This window comes from Tachyglossus aculeatus, chromosome 17 (assembly GCF_015852505.1).
Source record: "Tachyglossus aculeatus isolate mTacAcu1 chromosome 17, mTacAcu1.pri, whole genome shotgun sequence".
In the NCBI taxonomy this organism is placed as follows: Eukaryota; Metazoa; Chordata; class Mammalia; order Monotremata; family Tachyglossidae; genus Tachyglossus; species Tachyglossus aculeatus.
This window is the reverse complement of record NC_052082.1, coordinates 9,300,631-9,320,811: the sequence shown is the minus strand read 5'-3', so window position 1 is coordinate 9,320,811 and position 20,181 is coordinate 9,300,631. Positions and strand designations below refer to the sequence as shown.

Here is a 20,181-nt window from a genome sequence, read left to right as displayed (position 1 = left end):
TAGGGACCGTCTCTATATGTTGCCAACTTGTACTTCCCAAGCGCTTAGTACAGTGCTCTGCACACAGTAAGCGCTCAATAAATACGATTGATGATGATGACGGTTTCATGGGTTCGAATTCCGGCTCTGCCAATTGTCAGCTGTGTGACCTTGGGCGAGTCACTTAACTTCTCTGGGCCTCAGTTCATCGGTAAAATGGGGATGAAGACTGTGAGCCCCACGTGGGGCAACCTGATCACCGTATAATAATAACAATAATAATAATAATAATAATAATGGCATTCGTTAAGCGCTTAGTATGTGCAAAGCACTGTTCTAAGCACTGGGGAGAATACAAGGTGATCAGGTTGTCCCACGTGGGGCTCACAGTCCTCATCCTCATTTTACAGATGAGGTAACTGAGGCCCAGAGAAGTGAAGTGACTTGCCCAAAGTCACACAGCTGACAATTGGCAGAGCAGGGATTTGAACCCATGACCTGACTCCAAAGCCCATGCTCTTTCCACTGAGCCATGCTGCTTCTCTTGTATCCTCCCCAGCGCTTAGAACAGTGCTTTGCGCATAGTTAGCGCTTAACAAATGCCATCATTATTATTATTATTATTACTATTACAGCACAACAGAATTAGGCACGTTCCCTGCCTTTAAGGAGCTCACAAACTAGAGGTATCACTCCAAAGAAGCGGGTTTTAACTGGGCAAAAAAAAAGATCACGTACGATTATTGTCTAATTCAGGGGTGTACGGACCGCCCATATTTGCCAACTTGTACTTCCCAAGTGCTTAGTCCAGTGCTCTGCACACAGTAAGCGCTCAATAAATGCGATTGAATGAATGAATTTGAACCGAGGGCAAAGCAGTGAAATGTGCATAGTCTAGAGCTGCCTATTTATGACTGCTAAGATGTTTGGCTGTGAGAGCAAAGGAGTTGGGGAATTAGGGCAGACAGTTGTCTTTCTGGGAGGTCATCGGCCGTGCAAGTGGCCACCACGTCGTCAGCAGACGTCATTGTTGTCGGACCGTCTGTGTCCAGTTCTCTGTTGACCACATTGAAATCTGTAAATCCGGGGGGCGGAGGGAGCAATCAATCAATCGTATTTATTGAGCGCTTACTATGTGCAGAGCACTGTACTAAGCGCTTGGTAATAATAATGGCATTTATTAAGCACGCACTATGTGCAAAGCACTGTTCTAAGCTCTGAGAAGGTTACAAGGTGAGCAGGTTGTCCCACGGGGGGCTCACATTTTACAGATGAGGGAACTGAGGCCCCGAGAAGTGAAGTGACTTGCCCAGAGTCACACAGCTGACAATTGGCGGAGCCAGGACTTGAACCCATGACCTCTGACTCCAAAGCCCGGGCTCTTTCCACTGAGCCACGCTGCTTCTCTAAGCAGCAGCGGCCTGTATCTCGGCCCGTTAGTGGCCGTCCGTAGCCAACCAGCCACCCGTCGGTTTAAGGAAGAGAGGAGTCAATCGGCTCTCCGGGATGTTAGCTTTTTTTGTCACGGCCCACCCCGAGCTGCCCAGTTGTTCAAAGAAAGGTTTCATTATATATGGCTTCGGTTTCTGTGCTTGTAGTGGAGAATGCCCGAACTTGCCTGAAGCAGAAAAGAGCTTCATTTTGCAAGGGGCCTTTTCCGGCTGTTGCAAATTAGCAGATTTCCAGTTCTTCACTGTGAAACAAGATGGTAGTTTCCCAATATTCAGAGAAAAGTCCAGTCTATAGCTTCAGTTGGAATGCCCGTCGCGGAGAGCTCCTGACGATCCCAGCGTGGCTTAGTGGAAAAAGCCCGGGTTTGGGAGTCAGAGGTCGCGGGTTCAAATCCCGGCTCCACCACTTGTCAGCTGTGTGACTTTAGGCAATCAATCAATCAATCAATCGTATTTATTGAGCGCTTACTATGTGCAGAGCACTGTACTAAGCGCTTGGGAAGGTTAGGCAAGGCTCTTCACTTCTCTGGGCCTCAGTTACTTCATTTGTAAAACAGGGATTAGTCATCAATCGTATTTATTGAGCGCTTACTATCATCATCATCATCATCATCATCAATCGTATTTATTGAGCGCTTACTATGTGCAGAGCACTGTACTAAGCGCTTGGGAAGTACAAATTGGCAACATATAGAGACAGTCCCTACCCAACAGTGGGCTCACAGTCTAAAAGGGGGAGACAGAGAACAAAAACCAAACATACTAACAAAATAAAATAAATAGAATAGATATGTACAAATAAAAATAAATAAATAAATAAATAGAGTAATAACTATGTACAAACATATATACATATATACAGGTGCTGTGGGGAAGGGAAGGAGGTAAGATGGGGGGGATGGAGAGGGGGACGAGGGGGAGAGGAAGGAAGGGGCTCAGTCTGGGAAGGCCTCCTGGAGGAGGTGAGCTCTCAGCAGGGCCTTGATCTCAGCAGGGATTAAGACTGCGAGCCCCACGTGGGATGACCCGATCACTCTATATCCCCGCCGGCACTTAGAACAGTGCTTTGCACATAGTAAGCGCTTAACAAATGCCGGCAGTATTATTATTATAATGATCACTATTATTATTATCATCCCCGGAGCAGAATGGAGCTGGATTTTTGCAGGGGTCCTTTCCCCGCTGTTCAAATTTAGAAGATTGGCTGTGAAAGGAGGAGGTTGTTTCCAGGCGAATACATTCTTCCCAACCCACGTCCTCCTTGACTCCGTCTCCCTCTCTGGGTCACGCGGACGGATGGACGGGAAGCCGAGCCACGGCAGTGACCCTGCAGTGCCGAGGCACGTGTTCTGCAGCAGTTGTCGGCCAGTGCCAGCCAGCTCGGCAGCAAATCGTGTTACCCCTTTGCCTTTTCCCTGGATGTCAGCAGCTCGGAGGGACCGGCTTTCGGAATGGCCCATCTTAAGGAGGAAGGAAATAATCCTGCACTTATCCTTAAATCCCGTTGTGAGGAGGGGGATCATAAGCTCTACCGATCTGTGGCCGTGCTTGCTGAAAACGCAGGCATGAACAATTCCCCCTTTTCTTTGGGAAGACGCTTTGACTGGTGAGAACTTGCTGCTGATCCATCCCCTGGGCTAAAGAGACTCCCAGACAGGGTAGAATTTCTTTCAACCTTCCCGAAGGATGAGATAATAGATATCTTTTAAATTAAGTTTTGTGACCACATGTGTTCTTTCGATTCGTTGAGACGTGAGGAAATGGAGTAATGCTAGCTATTAAACTTTAAATCCATTCATTCAATCGTATTGAGCGCCCAACTGTGTTTACATCACTGTGCTAAGCGCTTATCTATAACTGCAGGACTTCAAACTCCGTGTCCTTAGCTTTCCTTGTGAATTTTGTGGTTGTGTTACACTTCCCCAGTAAACAGAGCGACACATCCGAATCTTGCCCAAGACTTAATGGACAGATTGTTGGAGGAGGGGGAAGAAAATTGTCGCGTGGGACTCACAAGCCTGAAAAGTAATAATAATAATTTGACTGTCTTCACTGTTGAAACAGTTGAAAAGATTGAAGTGGTTTTCATAACGCAGCGCACGTATTGTGCTTCGGAAACACTTTAATACTTTGCATCTTCCTGTCCTCATCCTACCTCCATAACATGACTGGTATTCTGCAGAAAACTTACCTTGTGGCGATAGTGCATACCGAAGACCATTTAAAAGAGATATGCATGCTTATGAAAAATCTAAAACAAATGCCAGTGCTCTGATCTCACTGAGGGAAAACTTGAATTTTCCCCAGCCCCCATGCATATGAAATAAAGGTTTCCAACACGGGCTCACTCTTTAGGCCCCTGCTTACTCCTCTATTCAGCATCAATCCCACCCAAAACTGGTTCTCCCGCACAATGTTAGCTCCAAGCTACACTAGTTCTTGCCCTAGGTTTGTTATGCACAAGTGGTCTCCCACTGTGGGGAAATGTAACTCCTTGTTTTCCATTGCTCAAGTTACCCATCAAAGGAGCTCGTTAGACTGTGACCCCCAGGATTGGTAGATTTAGGAATTTACAGTGAGCGAAAAACTTTAAAGTTCAATTTTCTCTATTTTTTTTTACATTTTTCTTCAGCTGGGAGTCTAATGCCTTAATATTCGTTGGTTAGTATGCTTTTGAATTGGTTTTATTGGTGGGCATTGTTGTGTTTGGGGATTAACAGGCTCTTTTGCAAAGAGTGCAAATAAGGACAGTGATAATTAGAATAACAGAATAAGTATCTCTGGAGATGAATAACTCTTGCATTCAGTTGATATAGAAATGGAGCAACTGAGTAGGAAATAACAAATCAGACACAAGTATTTCATGTGACAATTATTAATTTGTTTTTATAGCCAGCCAGAAGGCAGGACAGATGAAGACTTGGATCTTTGACATCTGCCTAGTAATTGGGGAGAGAGGCATTTCGTTTCATTTAAAGGACTTAGATCTTTGAGAGGCTTGAGGTTTTCCTTTCAAAATGTGGTGCAGGGAAGTGGTTTTGATGGTCAATCACTCCTAGGGCCAGGAGAGGTCATTTAGTCCTGTCTTGGGTATGCACTATCGCCACAAGGTAAGTTTTCTGCAGAATACCAGTCATGTTATGGAGGTAGGATGAGGACAGGAAGATGCAAAGTATTAAAGTGTTTCTGAAGCACAATACGTGCACTGCGTTATGAAAACCACTTCAATCTTTTCAACAGTGAAGACAGTGAAGACAGTCAAAAAAGTGCCCAATTCCTCCAGAGCAGATTGCCGCCTTGCCTCCTTTGACAATTCCACCATCTTCCTGGGTAGCTTGGGCTACTGTTAAACTGCCCTTACAGTGAAGCAATTTAAAAGTCTGCTAAGGGGAAGGAAAAACTTTATCCGAAGTATTTCCTCGTGGTCCACTGTAGAGATCCAGGGGAACGATGAATTGGTCAGCCCCTTCTTCATCATAATCCTTCCTGGATTTGATCTACACTAAGCGATTCCCTTCACAGCATCGAATGAGCAGAGCCAGGGCCTCAGGTCCAGGAGCTCTAGAACGAAAGACTAAATACGCAGAAGTCGAACACACCGCTCCCATTAAGAACCGCAAAAGTCATTGTCTAGAGTCGAAATCTAGTGGCCTTTTCTAGGAACCGCTCTGTTTTACAAAGGACTGTTCTAATTCCAAGCTCAGCCAGGACTGGGGATCCCACAATGGCCTTTTCAGCCACACATGCATTCATAGGTGAATACAAGGGGCAGCTCTGTTTAAGGAAACTGAAGGTGAATTGGCACTCGCGAACTGGGCGTCCCTAATGGCTCGGTTCTGGTTCCTCTTCTGTTCTTTCAAACGTATTTATTGAGCGCTTACTGTGTGCAGAGCACTGTACTAGGCACTTGGGAACTACAAGTTGGCAACATATAGACACGGTCCCTTTCCAACAACGGGCTCACAGTCTGTTCTCCGCTTACACCCACTCCTTCAGAGAACTCATCTGCACCCATTCATTCAATCATATTTATTGAGCACTTATTGTGTGCAGAGCACTGTACTAAGCGCTTGGGAAGTACAAATCAGCAACATAGAGAGACGGTCCCTACCCAACAACGGGCTTCGTCTGGCAGAGTCTTATACCCTGCTCCTTCCCCTATCTGTAATACTTTCTAATGTTTCCCTCTAGACTGTAAGTTTCTTGTGGGCAGGGAACATGTCTTCCAACTCTGTTGTCTTGTACTCTTCCAGGGGCTTAGTAGAGCGCACGCAGTAAAGCCCTCAAATACCACTGATTGATTTCTCCCTTTGAAAAGTGAAATTTCAAGCTGCAATTTTAATATTTTGGAGTTCGAAGAACGTTTTGGAAGTTTTTGGGTTTTTTTGAACTTTGGAAATAAAGTCACAGTTGTGATTTCATCTGTAATTGTAGGGTTCTAAATACATAGCTGGCATTTTGAGTATTGTCTTTTAGTGAAAATGCAGTTTTTTCATGGTACAGTTGAATTTTTAAAACTGCAGCTGTTTCTATATGCCAAAAATGGATTCTAAACGTCATGAATTACTATCCAGGGCACCAAAAGGCTAGAATTGGGTTCTAAGATGAACCCCAGGAAGCCACATAACGTGCTTTTTCTGTTGTGGTTCGCAGGACAGAATTCCCTTCTGAATTGACACAAGCTATTCCCTGAAGATGGGGTAGCCGGTCGGATTATTGAAGTGTGGGAATGACCTCCTCATTACCTTTCAGCTGGATAATGTCTGCGTCTCATGCTAGCAGAAGGATGGGGTGTGGATTGTTGGAAGAAGAGAAATGGTGGGATCATCAGCTGGAAGTTAACTAGGAGTTGGACAAGAGACTTCCCTCTTTGTCCCTAATCTTATCCTCTCAGAATGGCCACCAAAACTGCCAATACATGCAGTAGATGATGATGGCATTTATTAAGCGCTTACTATGTGCAAAGCACTGTTCTAAGCGCCGGGGGAGGTTACAAGGCGATCAGGTTGTCCCTCGTGGGGCTCACAGCCTTAATCCCCATTTTACAGATGAGGGAACTGAGGCCCAGAGAAGTTAAGTGACTTGCCCAAAGTCACACAGCTGACAATTGGCAGAGCTGGGATTTGAACCCATGACCTTCCTCTCATGGAAGAGGAAGGCCCCTTCCTTCCTCTCCCCCTCATCCCCCTCTCCATCCCCCCCATCTTACCTCCTTCCCTTCCCCACAGCACCTGTATATATGTATATATGTTTGTACATATTTATTACTCTATTTATTTATTTATTTTATTTGTACATATCTATTCTATTTTATTTTGTTAGTATGTTTGGTTTTGTTCTCTGTCTCCCCCTTTTAGACTGTGAGCCCACTGTTGGGTAGGGACTGTCTCTATATGTTGCCAATTTGTACTTCCCAAGCGCTTAGTACAGGGCTCTGCACATAGTAAGCGCTCAATAAATACGATTGATGATGATGATGATGACCTGTGACTCCAAAGCCCGGGCTCTTTCCACCGAGCCACGCTGCTTCAGTGGTGTGATGGAATCCATTAAAAAACTAAATGGGAGTAAACTTGAAGTACCTTAGAGTAAAAGAAATCCTACTGTGAGGAGTATCCTATTTGTAACTTCAATTTGAGGGGTTCTTGTTTAAATTGAGGGGAGTTTCACAAATGCAGCTCACTATGGGTAGGGAATGTGTCTGCTATTTCTCTTACATCATACCCGCTCTGCACATAGTAAGCACTCAATAAATACCATTGATTGATTGAAAGTATGAATGTAATCACTTTGCCAGGCTACATAGCTCAGTAAAGCGTTTTGTTTATATTTGAGCTGAAAGTGAATTTTTGTTGTGGTGCGACCTGACCTTAAGTGACCTAATTTATTGTGTCTAAAATGTAGTTATGGCTTGCTGAATTTAAAAAAAAGCAGCGTTATTCGGCAGAGAAAATTATTTAGCGGAGAAGCAGCGTGGCTCACTGGAAAGAGCATGGACTTTGGAGTCAGAGGTCATGGGTTCAAATCCCAGCTTCGCCAACTGTCAGCCGTGTGACTTTGGGCAAATCACTTAACTTCTGTGCCTCAGTTCCCTCATCTGTAAAATGGGAGTTAAGACTGTGCGCACCCCGGGGGACAACCTGATCACCTTGTAACCTCCCCAGCACTTAGAACAGCGCTTTGCACATAGTAAATGCTTAATAAATGCCATCATTGTTATTATTATTATTATTATAGAAAGAGGGTTGAGATTGAGCACAATCATTGGCTCCACACCGGCTCTGTCTGTCATACTTCCATTTTAGCGGTGCGCAGAGCGAGGCCCAGAGAAGTGAGGCAACTTCCCCAGGGTCACCCAGCAGGCTGGGGTGCGGAGCCGTGACCAGACACGGAGTCTCCTGGCTCCCCATGAGATGATCGGTCCATTAAGCCACACTGCCTCCGTAGCTCACTTCAGTGGGAAGCTCTTCAAAACATCTATTCATTCAATCAGTCGTACGTATTGAGCGCCTACAGTGTATAGAGCACTGTACAAAGCGCTTGGGAAGTACAAATCGGCAACAGATAGAAACGGTCCCTCCCCAACAACGGGCTCACAGTTTAGAAGGGGGAGACAGACAACAAAACAAAACAAGTAGAGAGGTGTCGATACCACATATATATGTCATATATATATGTTTGTACATATTTATTACTCTATTTATTTATTTATTTTATTTGTACATATCTATTCTATTTATTTTATTTTGTTAGTATGTTTGGTTTTGTTCTCTGTCTCCCCCTTTTAGACTGTGAGCCCACTGTTGGGTAGGGACCGTCTCTCTATGTTGCCAATTTGTACTTCCCAAGCGCTTAGTACAGTGCTCTGCACATAGTAAGCGCTCAATAAACACGATTGATGATGATGATGATACCACCGTTTACCCAACAGTGTGCTCTGCCCTGCTCATTGCTCGGTATTGGGTCTTTGAAAATAGTGTTGAGGACAAAGGTGTTAAAGGATGGTTTCCCATAGAAAATACCTCAAAAGCCCATGAATATAATAATAATTCATTCATTCGGTCGCATTGATTGAGTGCTCACCGTCTGCAAAGCACTGTTCTAAGCGCTTGGGAAGTACAAGTCAGCAACATAAAGAGACGGTCCCTACCTCACAACGGGCTCACAGTCTAGAAAAGGGTGATAGGCAACAAAATAAAACATGTAAACAGGTGGTGATAATAATAATGATGATGGTATTTGTTAAGTGCTTACAATGTGCCAAGCACTGTTCTAAGCGCTGGGGGAGATACAAGGTAATCGGGTTGTCCCGCATGGGACTCACAGTCTTCATCCCCATTTTCCAGGTGAGGGAACTGAGGCCCAGAGAAGTGAAATGACTTGCCCGTTGTCACCCAGCGGGCAAGTGGCGGAGCCAGGATTAGAACCCATGACCTCTGACTCCCAAGCCCGGGATTACTCTATGTATTTATTTATTTTACTTATTACTCTATTTATTTATTTATTTATTTTGCTTGTACATGTCTATTCTATTTATTTTATTTTGTTAGTATATTTGGTTTTGTTCTCTGTCTCCCCCTTCTAGACTGTGAACCCACTGTTGGGTAGGGACTGTCTCTATATGTTGCCAACTTGTCCTTCCCAAGCGCTTAGTACGGTGCTCTGCACACAGTAAGCGCTCAATAAATATGATTGATTGATTGATTGACTGATTTCCACTAAGCCACACTGCTTCTCAGTAATGCATGTCTGAGATCGATAACTTGGATCAAAAACAATATCAGAGTATTAAAAAGCGTAACAAGTGTACTGGAATGTTCATGCAGCACTGTATTTGCCAAGAATGAAATAGTTTGAATTCAGTGTAAATCCAGTGTTTAATTTGCAGCGTTCTCTTTCATAATCTATTCAGCCAAAAGGCAGCTTGCGTTCAACCATTTATTTCTGTCAATCAGTGGTGTTGATTGAGTGCCGTACAGAGCACTGTACTAAGTGCCTTGTCTTTAATTTTAGTTCTTTTCAATTGTGAAATGAATCGATGGACTCTTAACTTTATTCGAGCTATGGAGCTATTTCAAGGTTGCGGGGTGAGCCAGTGAGGAGGATGGGGAAAGTGAAGTTCCGAGGCAAGGACAGCTGTGCGTGCTGCCTAGAAACTGTGATAAAGAAAGAACAGCTTTCACAGGGGATCTGAGGTCGTTTTGTCTCCCATTCTTTCTGCGCTCTCTGTCCGTAAATTCATCCTAGTGATAATTAAGCCCTGACGTGAACGGGGGGTAGATCTTTCAGAAGCTAGTTCCAGGCCCGGGGATAAAGTGTGGGGCCTGTGGGAGAGGAGGAAGAGGAACCCTAAGATGACCGACAAATGCAATCGAACCCACAAATGAAATCAAATTTCCCCGGTGGAAAGAACATAGGACTGGGGCTCGGCGACCGAAATTCTAATCCCGCCTCTGCCACAGGCCTGCCGGTGGCCTTGGCCAAGTCATTTGACCTCGCTTCATCTCTAAAATGGGGATAAGGTACCTACCTTCCTGCTCCTTAGAGGATCGTCTTTCTATCCTCACGCTGAGCAGGGCTTGGCACAGAGCAAGGCACTTAAGTATATCTAATTAGCGAGGTACTGATTTAATATGACACTGAGAAGCAGCTTGGTGTAATGGCTAGAGCATGACCCTGGAATTCTGAGGGTCATGGGTTCTGCTCCTATCTATCTATCTATTTATTTATTTATTTATCATCATCATCAATCATATTTATTGAGCGCTTACTATGTGCAAAGCACTTTATTCATTCACAATTTATTTATTTATTTATTTATTCACAATTTATTTATTATTGTTATTTATTTATATAATGTTTACATATTTATATTTTATTATTTATGATTTATTTATTTTACTTGTGCATATTCTGTTTATTTTATTTTGTTAATATGTTTTGTTTTGTTGTCTGTCTCCCCCTTCTAGACTGTGAGCTCACTGTTGGGTAGGGACCGTCTCTATATGTTGCCAACTTGGACTTCCCAAGCGCTTAGTACAGTGCCCTGCACACAGTAAGCGCTCAATAAATACGATTGAATGAATGAATGATCCTGGCTCCACCACTTGTCTGCTGTGTGACCTTGGGCAAGTCGCTGCTTCTCTGAGCTTCAGTTACCTCATCTGTAAAATGGGGATTAAGACTGTGAACCCTAAGTGGGGCAGGGACTGTGTCCAACCCAATTTGCTTGTATCTACCCCAGCGCTTACTACTGCTCCTGGCACATAGTAAGCGCTTAACAAATACCATAATAATAATAATAATTATCATTATTATTACTATTAAGTGATCCCCAGTGCCAGGCTTCCCAACAGGGTAAGATATAATAAAAGTTGATACTGGAAAAGCAGGATCTGGATTTTGAGGGCTTCCTGCCTGAAGTGGTTTGTTAGCCTAACTTCTTGTAAAATTGGGAAAGGCACTAAAATCCGATTAACAATTGTTCCAGTTACTCTGAGATGTATTATTTAACCACACTCACCTGCCCGCACTTCCTCTTTTAATTATACTAGATTCTTTAAGAAATTCTAGTATTCAGAAGTACTTTCGTGATTTGAGCATATAATCAAGATGGAAAGTCGAAAGTTCTCTATAAAAAGAAATCATACATACAGGTCATGCTATGGCAACAGGCTCTATGCTGATGGATTAAACATAAGAAGATGCCTGGGACGGCTAGACTGTTGAAACTCCCACCAGAAAAATGTCCTTAAATGCTAGTTGTAATTCTCGTTATTTGGAGAATTAGGAAAGGAAATAAAAAATTTACATAGAGAAGGTGTTAGATAAACAATGCTTGCTACCAGTTGAAATATTTTAAACGGCCCAGAAGGTTCCCTTTGGGTGTAGCAAAAAAAAAAAAAAAATCATCTAAGTGTACAAAATTATTGCATTTCCTCACTTCTGTTCTGAAATGTAGCAGCATACTTAACATTGTTCTGCATTGCAAGAGTGGGAACAGAGACCTCAAATCTTCCTCCTGCCGCTATTTGTTGACTGGTGTGAAAATCCATTCCCAGTCTCCCTGGCTCTCACCCAAACTTGCAGGGAATTTGAAACTTACCGGGGACATAAAATATTCCTTGACCTCCTTGGGCCCTCAGTGTTCATCACAAGGCTCAATATGTTCCATTTCTACACATATGTATCTTTCAAATGATAAGGCAACAAAGAGCTTAAGAAGCGATTACTTCAGGAAGCCTTTCTCCCTGTCCTGAGTTTTTCTTCGCCTTCCATACTTTAAACTTCCCATTTCATAAATCGGAATGGAAAGGAAGCTTGAGTCTTCAGAGAAGCAGTGTGGCTCATCGGAAAGAGCACGGGCTTTGGAGTCAGAGGTCATGGGTTCAAGTCCCGACTCCGCCACATGTCCGCTGTGTGACCTTGGGCAAGTCACTTAACTTCTCAGAGCCTCAGTTCCCTCATCGGTAAAATGGGGATTAAGACTGTGAGCCCCACGTGGGACAACTTGATCACCTTGTATCCCCCCCAGCGCTTAGAACAGTGCTCTGCACATAGTAAGCGCTTAACAAATGCCATTATTATTATTATTCTCACCTACTGGAGGTAGCAGAGACTCTAGGTTCTATGGTATGAGAAGGGCATGAAGGACTCAGGTGACCTACATAAGAATAGTTCGTGGCTAGTTTCCCTCTCATCATCATCATCAATAGTATTTATTGAGCGCTTACTATGTGCAGAGCACTGTACTAAGTGCTTGGGAAGTACAAATTGGCAACATATAGAGACAGTCCCTACCCAACAGTGGGCTCACAGTCTAAAAGGGGGAGACAGAGAACAAAACCAAACATACTAACAAAATAAAATAAATAGGATAGATATGTACAAGTAAAATAGAGTAATAAATATGTACAAACATATATACATATATACAGGTGCTGTGGGGAAGGGAAGGAGGTAAGATGGGGGGGATGGAGAGGGGGGCGAGGGGGAGAGGAAGGAAGGGGCTCAGTCTGGGAAGGCCTCCTGGAGGAGGTGAGCTCTCAGCAGGGCCTTGAAGGGAGGGAGAGAGCTAGCTTGGCGGATGGGCAGAGGGAGGGCATTCCAGGCTCTCTAGACGGCAAGCTAGCATGAGCAGCATTACCTAATGGGTAGAGCACTGACCCAGGAGTCAGAAGGTTGTGGGTTCTAATCCCGGCTCTAATCCGTGTCCCGAGTGGGACTCTCGGTCTTAATCCCCATTTTACAGATGAGGTAACTGAGGCCCAGAGAAGTGAATACCTTTTAAAAAAAAAAATCCAGGACGTCTACAGCCCGAGCCCTTTCTTAACTTGGGAACACTCTGACTTGCATGCATAGGTTGCCGCTCACTGATTCAGCCACCCACCTTTCATGGCAACCGAAGTCTCACTGCCAGAACTGGTAGTGTGAGCCCACACTGGTAGACTGGTAGCCCACTGTTTAGTAGGGACTGTCTCTATATGTTGCCAACTTGTACTTCCCAAGCGCTTAGTACAGTGCTCTGCACACAGTAAGCGCTCAATAAATACGATTGATTGATTGATTGGTAGTAACAGACTTGGGTGGCATGGATCCTTTCACATAGAGCTATCTGGTGAAGTCAAATTAGTCATTGGAACTATGGCTAAGGTAGCTAAAAGACCCACTGCCAAGTATAGGGACTTGGTATTTCTAGTGTTGCGTTGGCCTATTTTTTTTCCTACATCCTCTTTATTGAATTTTCTTTTGTCTCATGTGTATCTTCATGTACAGTTTTACCATCCTCTTAAGTTGTGAGCAGCGCACACTCCTTTCGGTGCTGAGTAAAGTTGATTAAAGGATCAAGTGTGGTTATTTAAAGGGCTGTCCAGGTGTCACTGAATCTGCCCACTCCCCCACCTCCAAGGGAAGCGTCATTTAAATTGTTTCAGGCAGATAATGATAATAATAATAATAATGGCATTTATTCATTCATTGTCATATTTATTGAGCGCTTACTGTGTGCAGAGCACTGGACTAAGCGCTTGGGAAGTCCAAATTGGCAACATATAGAGACGGTCCCTATCCAACAGTGGGCTCACAGTCTAGAAGGGGGAGACAGACAACAAAACAAAACATATGGACAGGTGTCAAGTCGTCAGAACAAATAGAATTAAATAGAATAGAATTAAATTAAATAGAATTACCTGTATATATGTATATATGCTTGTACATATTTATAACTCTATTTTACCTGTACATATCTATTCTATTTATTTTATTTTGTTAGTATGTTTGGTTTTGTTCTCTGTCTCCCCCTTTTAGACTGTGAGCCCACTGTTGGGTAGGGACTGTCTCTATATGTTGCCAACTTGTCCTTCCCAAGCGCTTAGTACAGTGCTCTGCACACAGTAAGCGCTCAATAACTACGATTGATTGATTGATTAATTAAAGCTAGATGCACATCTTTAACAAAATAAATAGAATAGTAAATATGTACAAGTAAAATAGAGTAAAAAATCTGTACAAACATTTAAGTGCTTACTATGTGCAAAGCCCTGTTCTAAGCGCTGGGGAGGATACAAGTTGATCAGGTTGTCCTACGAGGGGCTCACAGTTTTAATCCCCATTTTACAGATGAGGGAACTGAGGCACAGAGAAGTGAAGTGACTTGCCCAGAGTCACACAGCTGACAAGCGGCGGAGCAGGGATTCGAACCCATGACCTCTGACTCCCAAGCTCTTTCCACTGAGCCACGATGGGCGCTTATGTTCAAACTATCTATTAGGAAAACATTCTTATCCATGTGCTATGACAAATGAATTTGACCGACCTCAGGTGCAAACATAACCTAACTTCTCTTTAAGCAAGATATATTTTTTCAATTGTTAGAGTGTTTTTGAAAGGTAATGATTTTTAGCTCTCAGTTGAATTTTTCCAGTTTCCTTCGTGTTATATAGAGTCACACTTTTCAGCAATATGATTATCTTTTTCCCTGCCCCTTCAATCACGAACACAGTAGGCGCTCAGTAAATACGATTGACCGACCATCTACTCACCCAAGGGAAGGGATGCATTTCAAAGCAGAGAATCAGTGGTATTGAGCACCTGTGTGCAGAGAAGTGTACTAAGCGCACAGGAGACTGTAGTAGCCAGTTAAATGCTCCCCTCGCCCAAAAGGAACTTACAGGGTAGTATTGTCGGGTGGTAACAGAAACAGTGTGGCGTAGAGGATAAAGCATATGCTTGGGAACTATAGTTTTGCACAGAAGATATAATGTCCACGTCTGCTCATGTCTTTCTGCTTTCATAGTGTTTTTTGCTCTGTTGTGTAATTCGTTATGTTAAACCCAGGCTCCATCCCACCCTGTAAAAAATAATTTTGGTTTTTGTGCAATAAGAGGGTTTAAAATGGCGGATCTGTCCTGACTATGGATATTGGAGGGGGCTCTCCCCACAAAAGAGACCATTTTTTGTCTTTGAGAGCAACCTTTGACCAGCTGTTTCATATCTGTGAGGTTTTACTTTTCAAGCACTTAGCCTCCGTCTTCCCTTCAAATCTGTTGGTCGCTTGACAAAAGCAGCATGATTAAAATTCAAAACATGAAAAACTTTTTGTAGTTAATGTGGGGAAGAATTAAAAAAAGTAATGAGTGCAAGAAATTAGTTATTTCTGCGTGTGGTAGGCCTCGTGAAGTTATTGAGTCACAATGCCAGAAAATGACTATTAGTCTCCCTCCCCCCACCAACCCGATTCCTGCAGTACTTGATTTACTACTTAAAGCAAGATTAAAAAATTGTGAAAGTGTATTTTGCTGAGACATCACGGGGAGAAGTTAATCAGTTATCATGTCTGAAGTTGGGAATCAGCATTCGTCGAAGATCATGGGGTTCGAGGTGGGCTGAATTTCCAACACCCCCCACACACATATAGCTCCTTGTACACACATCATCTTTTATTTCTCTATCCCATATGACCAACTGAACTTTACCACACAATTTGGTTTCGTAAGAGCCAACTGTAGGGTGTGTGTGTATTTGTGAATTTTTTGGTCTCCATCTTACACATAGCCGCTTCTTTCTGACTGTTCTCCTGTGGGCCCTGCATTTGTCTTGTGCTGCCTTCCCCCATGTTTAATCACCCCCTCCATGGAATGATCCTTTGAGGGATGCGGAGAATGTGTTTTGAAGAATCCTCTTGGCGTGTTGTGTTTGTAAATAGGCTATTAAGCTAAGCTTTATACTAGAAATAAGTTTCCCAGACAATGACACCAGATTTTTACAAAGCACGTGTTTGCTCCGCCGTCAAAGCTCCATCCCGATGGGGAAAATTTTGTTACAGTTCCGTAAGCGCCGTTACCCAACTGTGCGTTTTCCGCTACCATAAAAGCGGATACATTTCTTTTACCCTTGAATTGTTTCTCAGTAGTGCTCACCTCCCCAGTATCTGCAAAGGACTTGTTAAATGCCTTATTGTATAATTCCATAAAGTTTCCATTTTTGTTTCGGAGTACGTGGAAACTGGGGGGAAAGATATGAAAGAATGGCCAGCTATGAAATTTTACTGGGAACTTTTAAATTCTCTAAGGTACTTTGAATTTTGATACTGAACCTTGTAAAATTTATCAAGTAGTTCCTCTATTTCGTGTTAAACTAAACTGCCTATGCTTTTGGTTAAGGGGAATTTTGACCAGGGGGAGAGTTTTATAATAGCATCATTAAGAAAGTGTTCGTCTTGAATCACCATTTTCACTCTTGGCACTTGCATCTCAGTATGAGAAATATTTATCAGGTTACCTAAGTACTGTTACGCTTAAAATATTGTAATAGGCCAGAGGAAAAAAAGCCTGTCAAACTAACAAAAAATTGACAGAGAGTGATCTTGCTTTTTAATCCCAGGTTAACACCCAACACACAATAAGCGATGACAAAGCATAGATTTGCTTTTATTTGAAACAGGTTTTCTGCTTCCCTTGGAGAATTGCTAGACACAGCCAAACTGACCCTTCCACTAGCTTCAATCAAAGATCCTTAATGTATCATGCTTGTAACCGCGGATTGCATTAAAATGGGCGTGTCTCCTTTTTTCAGGTGGAATCATTCATTTTGGATCAGGATGACTTAGAAAATCCCATGCTGGAAACAGCTTCCAAGCTGCTCCTGTCGGGCACGGCTGATGGGGCAGACCTGAGGACGGTAGATCCAGAAACCCAAGCCCGGTTGGAAGCTCTGCTGGAAGCAGCAGGTTTGTTGTTCGGTCAAATAGTGAAATCGAGGGATGGGTACCTGTGTTTGAAAGGCTGGGTGCTTTCATGTGTGTTGTATTAAGAAATAATAATAATAATGATGGCATTTAGTAAGCACTTACTATGTGCAAAGCACTGTTCTGAGCGCTGGGGAGGTTACAAGGTGATCAGGTAACTTTCACCGATGAGGTAACTGAGGCCCAGAGAAGGTAAAGTGACTTACCCAAGGTCACACAGCTGACAAGCGGCGGAGCCGGGATTAGACCCCATGACCTCCGACTCCAAAGCCCGGGCTCTTTCCACTGAGCCACGCTGCTTCTCCAAAATGTTTGGAGATAGGTGTAACTTTTCTGAGTGATTTGCAGATTTCCTCAGCTCCTGTCATCGGAAACCCATTTGAGTTTCCTAATACCATCTGGATGTTGGTAGAATCATTTTAGCATACTTTTTTCCTGAGGTGGATACGGAACCCCGATTTGCGCTCTAGAAGGCAAAAACTCAGAGGCATTCACGGGCTGCAAAGGGAGGGAAATATTTTTTGGAACATTTTACCAGTCAGTGGTGTTTGGGTGCCCCACACACATCTTTAATAAAGTTAACTCTGGACCAAACCGGTTCACTTCGGCTCATCCCAAGCGCTTAGTACAGTGCTCTGCATCATCATCATCAATCGTATTTATTGAGTGCTTACTATGTGCAGAGCACTGTACTAAGCGCTTGGGAAGTACAAATTGGCAACATATAGAGACAGTCCCTACCCAACAGTGGGCTCACAGTCTACAAGGGGGAGACAGAGAACAAAACCAAATATACTAACAAAATAAAATAAATAGCTATGTACAAGCAAAATAAATAAATAAATAAATAGGGTAATAAATATGTACAAACATATATACATATATACTGTGTGCTTACTCTGCACACAGTAAGCGCTCAATAAATACGATTGATTGATCGTTCTGCTTGGAGCAGAGCAGGCTGCTTGAAGTCAAAGGCTGAGCATCGGTCCTCTCAAGTCCTAATGGGCCATCTGAGATCCCTAACCCTCTCCACTCAATCCCCAGTTTTCCTAGCTCTAAATAGAGTAAGGAGCTCCCTCATCCGTGAGTTTTCCGGATCCCACTGGTATTTTGGGGCCCGCAAAACTTCCTCTGGCATTCAGTTCCGTCTGCTTATCACCCGCTGTGTGACAACTTGTTTCCCTCGTTTGGAAACCTGCTATCTTCAGGCTTCAGTGGATCTCTCCTGCCCCCGTCATCCTCGGATTGAGAGATTTGGTGAACAATAATTCTGTGTTTGCCCTGTCCACATTTATCTCGGCCTGAGTGTTTCCAGCCTGAAGCATCGTAATTCTTTCGTTCAAACCTCAGGCGGTTTCTGTGTTGTAGTCACATTGACTGCCCTTCTTGGGTATTCTTTCCACATCTCATATCCAAATGCCAGGTATCCCATGTGTGGTGGATGTTCTATGAGTGATTTTTTTTTAAAAACGGAAATCAAACCGCACCTTTGATTTTCTGTACCTTTTTTAGAAATGCCCAGCATTTTGTTGGCCTTTTGAGCTGCTGCCACATATGCAGTGCACTTGTGATGTGAAGGGAGAGTCGACGGTATTGTTTTTTTAAGTGACTTGTCATGGCCAGCTCAGTAGGTAGTTACTGTATTTTTGTCCAGATGCATTACTTTGCATTTACAGTGAATTTCATCTGCTGCTTTATAGAATTTCCTTCAGTATATCCCTGTTTACACTGTATTTCACTGTGCATTCCATCTGAAAGATCATATAGGAAAATGGAAAACAAAACTGGTTTGTGCCCCAATTCTCACTATTTACACTTCTCTGTCCTGGAAACAGTTACGTACCCTATACCTTATTCCTCTTTCCTGTTTCATCTGGTTTTCTATCTGTGGAATGACATTTTTTTTTTACCAATCCCATGGTTACACAGTTAAAACAATGTTTGCCAAACAATGCCAAGCAAGGTTTGGCACCTTGCCAGAGTTCCTTTGAAATTCTGAATCTACATGCTGCTTATTCCCTACAAAGAATTTCTACAGAGTAGTGAGGTTCCTCTCCGTGTTTGTTAATCCTAAACTTAATTACAGATTTGAACAATGTGCCAGGAATAGAAGGGAGGGGAACTCAGCACCTTAAAATTCAGTCACCTCTACCACCCTTTGTATAGATTAGGCCAGGCTTGTGATGCAGGATCCCTTTGTAACGATAGGATTCACATTCTTGCCAGGAATTCTGCAACCTCTTTGGGTTCTTTTGAAAGTTGTTGGGCTAATGCCATCTGGTCTCAGTGTTTTTGGGGTTTTTTTTTAAAATATATATGTCTAGTTCATTAATTTGTGTCGGGGGTTATCACAGTTGGGTCCAGTTCCTCTGATCTGCTGGTTATCAAATTCCAGTTTGGATAGGAGAATCTCTAATACCTTCTTTGCCAAAGAAAGCTAAAAACAGTGATGTTAGATAAATGCTTACTGTGTGCCAAGCACTGTACTAAGAGGTGGGGTAGATTCAGGATAATCAGGTTAGGCACAGTTCCTCTCCCACATGGGGTACACACTCTAGGAGGGAGAACAGGTATTAAATCCCCATTTTACAGATGGAAATTTGAGGCACAGAGAAGTGAGGTGACTTGCCAAAGGTCATACAGCAGACGAGTGTCAGAGACCCAGGCCTGTGCTCTTTGCATAAGGCCACACTGCTAAATAATTTGAGCCCCTTGATATCTTTTTGAAACTCTTCATTGGGATGTTTTATACTGCAAGTATTGATTAGCCTTGTTACCTATGCTGCTTTCTGGTCTTAACCCAGATGGAAAACGTTTCCTCTGAACTTAATTACAGATTTGAACAATGTGCCAGGAATAGAAGGGAGGGGAACTCAGCACCTTAAAATTCAGTCACCTCTGCCAACCCTTTGTATAGATTAGAGTTAGGACGGCAAGCTGCCAGGCTTGTGATGCAGGATCCCTTTGTAACGATAGGATTCGCATTCTTGCCAGAAATTCTGCAACCTCTTTGGGTTCTTTTGAAAGTTGTTGGGCTAATGCCATCTGGTCTCAGTGATTTTTTTTTTAATATATATGTCTAGTTCGTTAATTTGTGCTGCTTTCTGGTCTGAACAAAGATGGAAAACGTTTCCTTATTTGCTTTTCGTGCTTATTCAGCATGAGGCAGCATGGCCGAGTGGATAGAGCACAGACGTGAGAGTCAGAAAAACCTCGTTTCCAATCCCGGCTCCACCGCTTGTCCGCCGGGTGACGTTCACTTCACTTCTGTGGGCCTCAGTTACCTCATCTTTAAAACGGGGATCAAGACTGTAAGCCCCATGTGGGACATGGATCGTGTCCAACCTGATTAGCTTGTATCTACCCCAGCACTTAGAACAGTGCTTGATACCTAGTAAGTGCCCAACAAATACCATCGTTATTCAGTAGCCCGTGTAAAGGTGCTCGAAGAACTCCTTTTTGGCCCACAGAATTTCTTGTTTGCAATTAACTCACCACTATTTG

General features: G+C 43.2%; 1 protein-coding gene across 1 annotated transcript in view; it reads left to right on the top strand.

The window, feature by feature from the left end:
* Window positions 1–20,181, top strand: part of ANKRD17 (ankyrin repeat domain 17) — a 119,591-nt gene that overhangs the window by 15,403 nt on the left and 84,007 nt on the right. Inside the window, 1 exon segment of the mRNA XM_038759530.1 lies at window positions 16,503–16,656. Coding sequence (XP_038615458.1) covers window positions 16,503–16,656 — 154 coding nt within the window.